This window comes from Dicentrarchus labrax, unplaced genomic scaffold (assembly GCF_905237075.1).
Source record: "Dicentrarchus labrax unplaced genomic scaffold, dlabrax2021, whole genome shotgun sequence".
In the NCBI taxonomy this organism is placed as follows: Eukaryota; Metazoa; Chordata; class Actinopteri; family Moronidae; genus Dicentrarchus; species Dicentrarchus labrax.
In genome coordinates, this window is record NW_026136702.1 from 1,766,106 (window position 1) to 1,779,304 (window position 13,199).

The window sequence follows — 13,199 nt, forward strand, 5'->3', positions numbered from 1 at the left end:
TGTCATTCTTCATTCTACCACCAGATGGAACCAAGTAATACATTATTTTACAGATTTCCCTTGTGGATAAAGGTTTCAGAAACTATTTCTATACAGTTGTATTTGTTGTCCACTAAAGAGCTCATATGGAGCAGACTTATTACTTTAAAAATCCTATGTGTTAACAAAGGAATAAAAGAAAATACACTACAGGTGAATTTGAATCCACATCCAGTCAGAGTCTTTCTGCCTTCAAGTAGTTGTGGTGTAAAACAACAGGTTCATAAGATAGTTCGTAAAATACAAACTCATGTAAGAGTCATGTTGAGGGACTGTCTGAGATTGGACTCAGTTTGACTTCATTCTTAATAAAAGTGAAGTCATGACGTGTACTTTTTTATAATAACTGACTGAATGTACATGAAGATACTGATTCAATCATTCTATAAATATGAGAGTAGACAGAAGTTGTTGAACCCGGAAAATACTTTTTTAACCTTCTCATCTATTTTGTTGAATATGTTTAAGGGAACTTAATTGTCCTGATTATGTTCATTGTTTGTTCGAGCCGACAGACTTTTATAAAACATATTAGCTGTTGTAAATTAATCAAATATTAACATAATTTTAGGAAAAAAGAGGTTAGAATCAGATCAAATATATCTGCTTTCTTCTTTTTATAATCACTACAGTCATATTTAATGTTATCTTGTTAACTTTATCTCAGTTTGACCTTTGCTCTTTAATCAGTGATGTATGATGAGGATGTTAGTTTCTATTATTTTTATGGTTGAACTAGTTGAACGTCCATCTTTCACATTAACACACAAACTACAATAAAATATTAATAACTGAGACAATGACAGTGTCCCCGTGGTATCTGCAGACTCACTGTGATATAAAGATACTCCATTATCCACAAACAGAATGTACTGTGATTGATGACAGTGATTGACTGTGTAGTTTATATAATGTAAGATTTATTTTATATGAATATCATATAAGATGCTGATGTTGTAATAAGATTTATACATAGAGCTAGCAGAGCATGAGTGGAACAATGGATGGTACACAGCGAACATTCATGTTATTGTCTCTAATGCTGTGGCTGACAGAGTACAACAGTCCTGTAATAAATCCAACCTTTGTGAAACTGGCAGCAGTTGATTCAATCTGTGCTCATTCTTTAGTTTCATGGTGTTGATGTACTGGATCACTTTTTATTCTTCAACTATTTCTAATATTGTTTGCTCCTCTGTATACGTTTGTAAATGAAGGAGATCAAATATTAGACACAAGAACTACAACAGCACCACAATGAATCAACTGCAGTCATCTCAACTAAACTCTACAGTCTGCAGTCAACAAAGCACCACAGCACATCACTAATGCACCATCTCTACTGTTATCAGATCAGTTTCACTGCACAAACATGATGGAAACTGTTGGTTCACGTTACCTTCTGATGGTGGAAATAATCTGCATGGAGCTGATGAGTGAAGGTGGAATTAATGTGTAGCTTCAACCAGGAAACCAACCAGAGAAAGAACAAACATATGTAACTGACAGCGGGAGCTTTTCAAAGGTCTGTTGATTCACATACAGTCTCAACTCTCTGTATTCATCTTCAAACTGTAGTGTTCTTTAAGGAAATATGATCTCAGAGTAGCTCTGAACCTTGGAACCAAAAACCCAGACCTACAAAGTCCGACATTACAATAGATGGTATAAAAACCTTATCAGCCCAGGGGTGTAGGACTATGTGTTCATGGGGCCCTTCTGTGCCGACGGTTAAGTTGTGGCTCATTTCAAAGGTGAAAACAACTCTTTCTGTGGGGTTCAAGTTTCCATTCACTGTAACAGGGACGCTGACCTCATGTGATAACATATTAATAACATGGTAATCTTCATTTTATCAGGCAGTCTCACTGAGATAAAGATCTGGTCACAGAAAACATCAAATAATAAAGCTTTACATGTTTTATTTAAAGGTGTATAGTGCCCACATCTAAAGGTTAGTCGATGGTATGTATATGTATGTATTTTTTTTTTTTTTTTTTTTTTTTTTTTTTTTTTTTTTTTTTTTTTTTTTTTTTTTTTTTTTTTTTGTATGTATGTATATATATATATATATTATATATATATATATATTTTTTGATAAAATATTTAATATTTGATAAAATAAATAATTGATGTCCATTGATAAAATACATAATTACAAGTGCATTAAGCTACTCTATATGCAGTACTTTTTCTTCTGTTAAAGTTTAAAAAGTTGCACTTATCCCCTTGTCCTTTTCATTCTCTAGTTGTTGCTCTAGAATGTGACTTCCAATTTCCTACAGTTTTCCCCCTGGAAGGCAACATAACTGTATTACGTCACTTCCGCTGTAAACAATAACCTGTGAGCTCTGCTGCCCCCTGCGGCCCCAAAACAAAACAAAGTGGATAAAAACTACATTTACAAGTTATGTTCAATTAATATTTTTATTTTGTACAAGTGAAGTGGAACTTACAAAAACAACAACAACAACAACAACTGGAAACAAACAGATCTTCCTCACAAAACACAGGTGTAACTCAGTAACATTAATCATGGACGGGTTCCATTCAGGTGTACCGGTGGCTTAAAAAAAAAGGCACCAATTAAACAGAACTGAGCCATTAGTAGTGTTATTAGTTACACAAAAAGGTCACAAATTGCAGTTTTTCTTCTTAAAATTTAATATATTAGCAACATTGTTTCGTAAAACGTCTGCATGTAAATCATTTAACATAGAGGTAACCTGCTTCCACATAGAATTGTTGCGTCATACAGTAGAGATAAAGTCACAGCGGGTGACTTTCTTTTCAAGTCATTGTTGTAATGTGCAGAAAATGTTTAACTTGCATAACGTTGGCTGGACACACACAGAATTATTGAACGAGTGTTTTGTTATGGCGAACATTTAAAAATGTCTCTGAACGAGGACTATTGTTCAACAGATGTGGACAGTGAGTTTGTCTGCAGGACCTTTTAGTGTGACAGCATTAAAAACAACAGCATACTGGTGTGATGTAACTTGGATAAATGGCTGTGATGTAACTGTAAAACATATGCAGAAGATGCAGAATCCCTGCAAACTAATTTGCTGAGAAGGAAACCCGTTTCACTTTCAGCTGGCAACTGCTCATCCTCAGTAATCGTTATCACTTCTTACTGCTTCTCAACTCTTATGAAGCTCAACGTTATTACACGGAGCGTCTACTTCAAGTTCCACATTGAGGCTCGGAGGTCCTCTCTCTCTCTCTGTGTGTCACGTACACCTCTCCCTGCTCGCCAAAAGCACCCCAAAACCTCCTGTCAATCATAGCGAGGGGCGGGAGTTGGTGAAACAAACCTTTACTAGTTATCAGTTAATTATTGTTATTGGTTCTTGATCAGTAGTTTGGTTTACTCTTCTTATGTCTCTCTGTTCACATGTAAAAATCTGATTAGTGTTTGTTTTATATGAGTTTCCCCAAACGAGCACACAGTCAGTGATGTATGGAAGTAGAAGTGAACAATACAAAGTGGAGAATGAAGCTGGATTTAACTAATCCTTCATTTTATACAGTGTTGGATCCATTTGGACAGTTTTGCTTTGACATCATTTAGATGTGGTTTCCAGCATCATTTATTATCTAGAATCATCCCAAAACTTTGATTTCTTTTGATTTCAACCTGACTTATCAAAGTTTGTACATTTGTTCCACGATGACCAAAGATGATGAATTTAGTTTGTTCAAATCAAAGCCACTCTTTACACCTTGGAACTATTTTTACACAGATGCTGAATTTGATCCTGAAAGACTCTTGTTTGACATTTGAACACATTTTTTCTTCACAGAAACAAAAGTTTTAAGGCAACAAAGTTCAGTTTTAGACTCAAAGTTGAATATTTGTTCACACTTTAATATTTGAGTCATAAAAACACTTTCCCTCTAACTGTGCTTTCAAAAAGAAGAAGATTTGAAAAACAAGCAGCCACATTTGATCCTAAAAATGTTCATTTTTCTCAGAGTTATAGAAGAAGATCAATTCTTTCTATCATTTCTTTCATCTCTACGTCTGCAGGCTGCACATTACCATCACACATGATCCCTTCATCCCAGCATCCTTTGCTCTTCTCTTCCTTCAGCCTCCTCTTCCTCCTCTATTACAGTAAACACATCAGGTTGGTACTAACTAACATCAGCTGTGTGTGATCCTGTACAGACTGAACTATCTGGTCAGCAGTGAGAAAGTTTCTCTCTCCCTCCTACAGAGGACACAGAGACACTGAGGAACCATAGTTGAACCCGAACCCGAACCCAGGATAAAGAGGTTCAGTGAATGTGGTGTTGAAGGTGTGGAGGTGGATCAGTGTGTCAGAGGAGACTGTGTAGAAGGACAGAGTGCCAGCAGGACAGTCCACATACACTGCTACTCTACCAGAGGAGGAGGAGGAGGAGGAGGAGGAGGAGGAGGAGATGGGTGTTTTTCTCTTATTGTGACAGACAGAGTAACCATCATCAGAGCAGTACAGACTCCAGGACTGATCATTCCATCCAAACACACAGTCTGTACTGTTTTCTCTCCTGCTGATTCCTCTCCTGCTGATTCCTCTGTAACTCACTGATATAGAAACTCTTCCTCTCCACTCGACCTCCCAGTAACAGCGACCAGTCAGACCATTTCTACACAGCAGCTGATCCCAGTAGTTAAATCTGTCTGGATGATCAGGATATGACTGAACCTCCTCCACATGAATCATCTTCCTGTTGTTGTCAGACAGTTTGATCTTTCTGTGTACTGTGTTTGTGTCGACTGTGAGTTCACAGGAATCTGATGGAGAGAACAAGACACAATACAGCTGCAGTTATTGATCTATCATCTGATCATTGATTGACACTTTGATGATGACATCAGAGCTGTGAATGAGTGATGTCACAGTGTGAAGATGGTTGAATGTGTGCTGCTTTGTTTTCACACTTACACTTCCTCAGACCTGGTCTCAACCATCGGACTCCAGCAGGCTCCACCCTGAAAGGAGGAGGGGGGTCAGAGCAGCATGGAAACATGGACATTACATCGCTCTCATACACAGAGCTTATTCTCTACAAATGGACTTACATCTTCACATGGAGCACTTATTATTAATCAGCTGATAGTCTTTCAGTTCAGTGGAGCTTCTTCTTATTGGCCGATGGCTACAGCTCATTATTTTCACTTATTGATGATCTATTATTATTATCAGTATTATATTTGTAACAGAATGTTTACATTGATTACCTTTAAACAGTTTAACATGGGAGGTGAATTGGTAAGAGCCGACTAAATATAATATTTCTCTGCATTTACTTCCACTAGAAGCTAATGCTAGTTAGCATACATTATGAAAGTCCAACTATTATTTGTAGTTAATAAGTTTGATTTTAATATCTGAATTTATGAGGGAAACTGTTTCAAGATGACTGTAGTTGCCTAAAATAGCCGCTAGAGGGCGCACTATGGATGTGATATGTAGTAAATCCAGTAGACGTGAGCGTTGCATGCTGGGATCAAAAACACCTCAGCTAAGCCCGATGCTAACAACTCACGAGTGAAGTTAGTTAATTCCATTTTATGGAAGAAATATTGTTGTTCTCATGTTTATGAGTCTGTACTGGAGCGAAGTTGTTGCCAGACCGCTGCGACCGGAGGATTTGCTTTCTTTTGTTTATATGATTGAGGACTCTGGAGAGTGTACTAGTTAGCATGCTACGTTGCTAGCAGACATGTAATTTTTCTGTGTGGTTATGATTAAGCAATTTTCTTATCAACAAAAACCAATTGGACTGTAAATGTTATGGAGACACTGAAATGAGTTAATATGCTGAGTTGTGTTTTAGAAATGCATTTATTTTTAGTGTAATGCTAATGTTTACATTTCTGGGCGCCATGTTCAGTGTTAAAGTCAGAGTTAAAAATATGCTATATGTGGGCTAATGCTCATGATTTGTATACATATGGGTTTTTCCTGATATAAATAATGTGTTTCAGTTCATGTTGAGATGATTAAAAATACATAAGGGTGAATATGAATGAGAGACATGATTGATTAGAGATAAGAGATAAGTTGTGTAACATGATTTATTAATACGGGTAAAAAAGGAAACAAAACACAATGATGTCTAAGCTTTTAAGGTCTCAGGATATAGTTCATCATTGCTTTTGTTATAAGTTACACTTGAGTTAAAGAGAGATATGATACTGTACAGTAATTGATGAGAGATAATTGGTTTTTTGAGTTGCTGGATCTACATTCTGGGTTTCCTGTGGGATGCGAGGCAGGGTTAGAGAGTATCTGGAATTCTCCATCTTCATCATCTTCCTGAAGATAAGATCTGAGCAAGCGTACAAACAAACACACACATTCTACCCGGGTAGCACATACACATTGAATACACTTGGACGGACATGGATACACACTAAGCTTTTGGACTGGACTTTGACCAACATTGATATCAGACAGCAATAAGCTGTAAAGAAACACTTTCACTTTCAGTTCTTTTATTTCTTTTATATATTGGAATGAATCTGAACTGTGATTCTACTTTTTGTTGATTGTGAAATTGTGTTTACCTTTTTACATTATTATTATTTACATTTACTCACTCCTTGAGTTGAACCTGAGTGCAGTAGTTACTTCTGTTATGAATTGGTGACATTGAACTGAATTGTTGTTTAGGTGACGCCTTTAGTTTTTCTGTTCTGTTGCCTGGATTGCTGTGTTTTTATGTAACCACAAGATGGCGCCTCAATTAGTAAAGCAAACACAGGTAACAATACAGGTGACACAGATGATGAGCTGATGACTGATAAATGTTATTCTATAGGATGAGTTAAGAGCAGTTGAATTTTGCTACTCTAATCTAACTCTAATTTGTACCCCAGGGCCGCTGGAAGTCATTTTGAACAGGGGGTGCTGTGAAAAATTGTTTGGTATTTTTGGACAAAAAACCTATGAGCCTATAGGCCTATTTAAAATACATTTTAAAAATAAATAAATAGATTGAGATTCACTACTTTATTGTCATATACACTTCAGTGCACACAGCCAGGGTCTGTAACACACAGACATCATCAGTTCTCAGATGAATATATGCGCTATTAATTAAACTTCACAATAACGCTATAACAATGCAATAGATTTGTTCAGCTGGCATGAACCTGAGTCACTGCACCATCTACGTTTATGTCACACGCGACTCTATTAGCTCCAAAATCCTTTTACGCAAACCACAAGGAAATAATCTCTGACTATTTAAACGTTATTTAACAGTTGTCCACATCCATCCATCTCTCTCTCTCTCTCTCTCTCTCTCTCTCTCTCTCTCTCTCTCTCTCTCATGTCTCCGTTTCTCTTTTTAATCCTCTCAGAATCCGGTAGGTTACCTCATACTCATCTCTAATAGACCCTGATTGGACAATGACAGGTTGACACCTGAATACTCAAATAAACAACAAAACATACGGCAGGAGGTGTTCAAGGACTGCTCAGTACACAGGAAAATTCAATACTCACATCAGTAGTAATTTAGAATAGAATTTAAAATCCTCCTCCTCACCTACAAAGCTCTTCATGGTCAGGCCCCTTCATATCTTAAAGAGCTCATAGTACCCTATTACCCCTCTAGAACACTACGTTCTCTGAATGCTGGGCTACTTGTGGTTCCTATAGTCTCTAAAAGTAGAACAGGAGCCAGAGCCTTCAGTTACCAAGCTCCTCTCCTGTGGAACCAGCTTCCAGTTGTGGTTCTGGAGGCAGACACCCTCTCCACATTTAAGAGTAGGCTTAAGACGTTCCTCTTTGATAAAGCTTATAGTTAGGGCTGGATCAGGTGAGTCCTGAACCATCCCTTAGTTATGCTGCTATAGGCCTAGACTATCGGGGGATTTCCCATGATGCACTGAGCTCCTCTCTTCCTCTCTCTTTCTGCACTCATTCATGTCCCATTAATGTATGTTACTAACTTCACTTCTTCCCCGGAGTTCTTGTGCTTTCTTGTCTCGCAGATTCTCATTGATCCTGGTGGAGCCTCAAAATTACTGATATTATTATTATTATTATTATAATCATTATTATAGTTAATATTATTATTGTCCATCGTTGTTGTTGTTGTCATCATCTTCTTCATGTTCATCATCATCAGTCATTTCTAGTCTGTCTGTCTGTCTCTCTCTCTGTCAGGGCAGAAAAGGAAGTTTTTCCTTGCCGCTGTCTCCAAGGTCTTGCTCATGGTGGGAACTGTTAGGTCTCTGTAAATAATGTTATAAGGAGTTCGGTCTAGACCTGCTCTATTTGAAAACTGTCCTGAGATAACTTCTGTTATGAAGTGGTGACATTCAAATAAAACTGAACTGAACTGAACTGAATTGTAGTTTAGGTGACGCCTTTAGTTTTTCTGGACTAAAAGGTAACACACGCTGATGGCAGATGACATCCATCAAAATATCCCAAACTATTTATGATATGAGCCCACAAACCTGCAGCGTGACAACATTGACAAATATCAACCCGCCATGATGCTCACCAACCCATCAGGATAAACCACTGTCCTATTTTCCAATGTTGAAACAAGACATCGGTCCAGAAAAACAGAAATTTCATCACCTTTCCTCTGTCACCTGACTACTACTACTGTATTGATCCAACCTCATACCTGAGAGTGTCCAGTCTCCACTGTGGATCCTCCAGTGCAGCAGACAGCTTTGTTGCTGAGTCTCCTGGATGATTGTAGCTCAGGTCCAGCTCTCTCAGATGGGAGGGGTTGGAGCTCAGAGCTGAGACCAGAGAAGCACAACCTTCCTCTGTGATCAGACAGTGTGACAGCCTGCAAACACACAAAACAACACATTACATAATAAACATGTTCAAGGAAAGAGACTCAAACTAAATAAACCAAACAATGATTTGAGACAATGTTAGGAAGATTACAATTTTATCCATCAACATAATTCAGGTTTAAAGTGGTTATCAGTTGAACAGGTTGACAAATCTGACCTGAGAGTTTCCAGTTTACAGTGTGGACTCTTCAGTCCAACAGAAAGCAGCTTCAGTCCTGAATCCTGCAGGTCGTTCATACTCAGGTCCAGCTCTCTCAGACTAGAGGACTGGGAGCTGAGAACTGAGACCAGAGAAGCACAACCTTCCTCTGTGATCAGACAGCCTGACAGCCTGCAAACACACAAACAACATGTAGTCCGGTGTAAAAGTACAGGGGTTAAAACAAGTTAATTTGTAATACAAATAACTGTTGGTAATTGGCCGTAGGTAAGGGAGTGAGTTAAAAAGGGGCGGGAGAATCGAGCCAAGAGGACGCCATTGCTGAACGGGAAGGACTGTTTCACGCTTCCTGAGGAGGACTTTACTTCTGCTGCCGTTGGCTTTCATCTTCATCTCTTCATTAACTGTTTCTCCAGGACTTATTCCAGACCGTGAGTTGGATTTTCTTTGTGACTGTTAATTGTCACTGAGGATAAGGATTTTCCTGCCGCGCCGCACCGAGCAACACACAGGCCTTTTTTTGTTTTTGTGTCTGTGTGTGAGGGTGTGTGTGTGTGTGTGTGCGTGTGTGTGTGTGTGTGCGTGTGTGTGTGTGTGTGTGTGTGTGAGTGTGTGTGTGTGTGTGTGTGTGTGTGGGGCCCACTGTTTTGTTAGAGTTCAGTTAAGTAGCATATTTGATCTGAGTTTGATAAGTATAGAGAAATCGTATTAAGGGGTAAGAACTACGAATTTCACAGGAGACCTGGAATTATTTAAATTTTGAATAGTATTTTGATATAGCCAATTCTATTTTGCTTATTATGAGTGTCTATTTTTCTACAGTGTTTTGCCAATTTTGGTAAAGGTCATTTTTGTTTACAACTATAATATTTTTATTTTAAAGAAGTCTAATTTGAGTAATTGTGTTATTTAATTTTTGTTTATCTGTTAACTAACAAAGTAAATATTATTTGTGTTAAACTGGAAAACAACTGGTTAGTTAACTATTATTTCATTTATTTGAAAGAGTTGTCTGGGGTCAGTTATTTAAAATAGTGTAGAGTACGTGTGAATAGAGCCACTGCTTAGTCTAACAAAGTTGTTGGTTATTCATAAAGTATTAGGCCATAAAAAGTTTCAGTCCAAGGTGAGTTGCTTTAACTTAAGCATTTACTGAGTGTTGGGGTGCTACAAACACATTACATAATAAACATGTTCAAGGAAAGAGACTCAAACTAATTAAACAAAACAATGTTAGGAAGATTACAATTGTATACATCAACATAATTCAGGTTTAAAGTGGTTATCAGTTGAACAGGTTGACAAATTCTGACCTGAGAGTTTCCAGTTTACAGTGTGGACTCTTCAGTCCAACAGAAAGCAGCTTCAGTCCTGAATCCTGCAGGTTGTTGTTACTCAGGTCCAGCTCTCTCAGACTAGAGGACTGGGAGCTGAGAACTGAGGACAGAGCTTCACAGCTTCTCTCTGAGAGGTTACAGCCACTCAGTCTATAGACACAATGATCAGCATGAAGAAAAATAACATTTGTGACCAGCACTTTATCACTCAGCCAAAACCAAAAACACTTTAAATTAGTTCTGTAAAAATGATATCAGCTAGTGAGGAGTTCCCAATGTTGGTGATATATAATGTCTTTATAATCTCTTTAAGTCGAAAAGAGTATTTAAGTGATAATACAGACATCCAACTATTTCTGTACTTACAGAGCTTTGTTGGAGGCTTTGACCACTGGCAGCAGCCTCAGAAGAGCCTCCTCTGAAGCAGAGTATTTCTTCAGGTCAAACACGTCCAGATCTTTTTCTGATGACAGTAAGATGAAGACCAGAGCTGACCACTGAGCAGGAGACAGTTTATCTGTGGAGAGACTTCCTGAACTCAGGGACTGTTGGATCTCCTCCACTAGAGAATGATCATTCAGTTCATTCAGACAGTGGAACAGATTGATGCTTCTCTCTGCAGAGAGATTCTCACTGATCTTCTTCTTGATGTACTCAACTGTTTGCTGATTGGTCTGTGAACTACTTCCTGTCTGCATCAGCAGACCTCGTAGGAGATTCTGATTGGTCGGCAGTGAAAGGCCCAGGAGGAAGCGGAGGAACAAGTCGAGATGTCCTTGTTGACTCTCTAAGGCCTTGTCCACAGCACTCTGGTGGAGATATTTCAGTTTAGGTTTTTCTTGGAAGACTTTAGAAGAGCGGGATGTTGTTTGTACTTCTGCCAGCAGATTGACTCCAGAGCTGATGAATGTCAGATGGACATGAAGAGCGGCCAGAAACTCCTGAACACTCAGATGGACGAAGCAGAAGACCTTGTCCTGGTACAGTCCTTTCTCCTCTTTAAAGATCTCTGTGAACACTCCTGAGTACACTGAGGCTGCTCTGATATCGATGCCACACTCTGTCAGGTCTGATTCATAGAAGATCAGGTTGCCTTTCTGAAGCTGCTCAAAAGCTAGTTTTCCCAGAGACTCAATTATCATCTTGCTGTTTTTATTCCAGTGTGGATCTGTCTCAGCTCCTCCATCATACTTGATGGTCTTCACTTTGGACTGAACCACCAAGAAGTAGATGAACATCTCAGTCAGGGTCTTGGGCAGCTCTCCTCCCTCTCTGGTCTTCAACACATCCTCCAGAACTGTAGCAGTGATCCAGCAGAAGACTGGGATGTGGCACATGATGTGGACGCTTCGTGATGTCTTGATGTGGGAGATGATTCTACTGGCCTGCTCCTGATCTCTGAACCTCTTCCTGAAGTAGTCCTCCTTCTGTGGGTCAGTGAACCCTCTGACCTCTGTCACCATGTCAACACACTCAAGAGGGATCTGATTGGCTGCTGCAGGTCGTGAGGTTATCCAGAGGCGAGCAGAGGGAAGCAGTTTCCCCCTGATGAGGTTTGTCAGCAGCACATCCACTGAGGTGGACTCTGTAACATCAGTCAAGATCTCAGTGTTGTGGAAGTCCAGAGGAAGTCGACACTCATCCAGACCGTCAAAGATGAACACAACCTGGAACTCTTCAAACCTGCAGATTCCTGCTTCTTTGGTTTCAGTGAAGAAGTGATGAACAAGTTCCACCAAGCTGTACTTTTTCTCTTTCAGCACATTCAGCTCTCTGAAAGTGAATGGAAATGTGAACTGTATGTCCTGGTTGGCTTTGTCTTCAGCCCAGTCCAGAGTGAACTTCTGTGTTAAGACTGTTTTCCCAATGCCAGCCACTCCCTTTGTCATCACTGTTCTGATTGGTTCATCTCTTCCAGGTGAGGGTTTAAAGAAGTCTTCTTGTCTGATTGTTGTTTCTGGTCTGTCTGGTTTCCTGGATGCTGTTTCAATCTGTCTGACCTCATGTTCATCATTGACCTCTGCAGTCCCTCCCTCTGTGATGTAGAGCTCTGTGTAGATCTGGTTCAGAAGGGTTGGGTTTCCTGCTTTAGCAATCCCCTCAAACACACACTGGAACTTCTTCTTCAGGTTAGATTTAAGTTCATGTCGGCACGCTGGAGCAGCAGTTCCTGAATGAAGAAATAAGAAATGTAGTTAATAAGTAAAAGCTCCAATAAATCTGATGGATATAAACTTTAAGACATCAAGATGGTATTTATTTTCCTCCTCCATTAAATCTCTTCAGCTCATCAGTTGTCAACAGTTTCTGTTTTCAGTCCAGAAGAATTCATAGATCTGATACAATGTGTGCATCATATTATCAGCGGATTTTTAAAAGTAAACTTCTCCCATGTTGCCTCCATTTCCTCTTTCCATCATATTCAATCTGTAAAAATCCTCTTACTGCTCTGTAGACAGTCAGCCAGCTCCTCCTGCTTCATTCTCCTCAGGAAATGCACTGTGATCTTCAGAAATGCCTCTCTGCTGCTCCTCCTCTGCTCTTCATCCTCACCATCCAACACCTCCTCATCCTCCCTCTGACTCTCTGAGCATTCTGGGTAATCTGAACTCAGAACCTTCTGGATCTTCTTCAGCTCGTTCTTCATAAAAGTGACAATGTTGTCCTCCAGCAGCTGGAACAGAATATTATATGAATGACTCAATCAAAGTCAAATCATGGAAGCAAACATCAGATCCATGTTGGACAGACTGACAATCCACTGGTCTAAAAAGTGCAGCATGGAGATTATTGTGAACACAATAGATGTAAAAGTAGTTGTTGTCCATGTACA

The 13,199-nt window shown here is 39.1% G+C and overlaps 1 protein-coding gene across 1 annotated transcript in view; it reads right to left on the minus strand.

Moving 5' to 3' along the window:
* Positions 1-13,199, minus strand: part of LOC127373978 (uncharacterized) — a 423,284-nt gene that overhangs the window by 160,837 nt on the left and 249,248 nt on the right. The window contains exons 31-33 of the mRNA XM_051418866.1: positions 10,343-10,516; positions 9,027-9,200; positions 8,769-8,856 (exon numbers count right to left, since the gene is read on the minus strand). Coding sequence (XP_051274826.1) covers positions 8,769-8,856; positions 9,027-9,200; positions 10,343-10,516 — 436 coding nt within the window. The remainder of the gene's footprint in view (positions 1-8,768; positions 8,857-9,026; positions 9,201-10,342; positions 10,517-13,199) is intronic.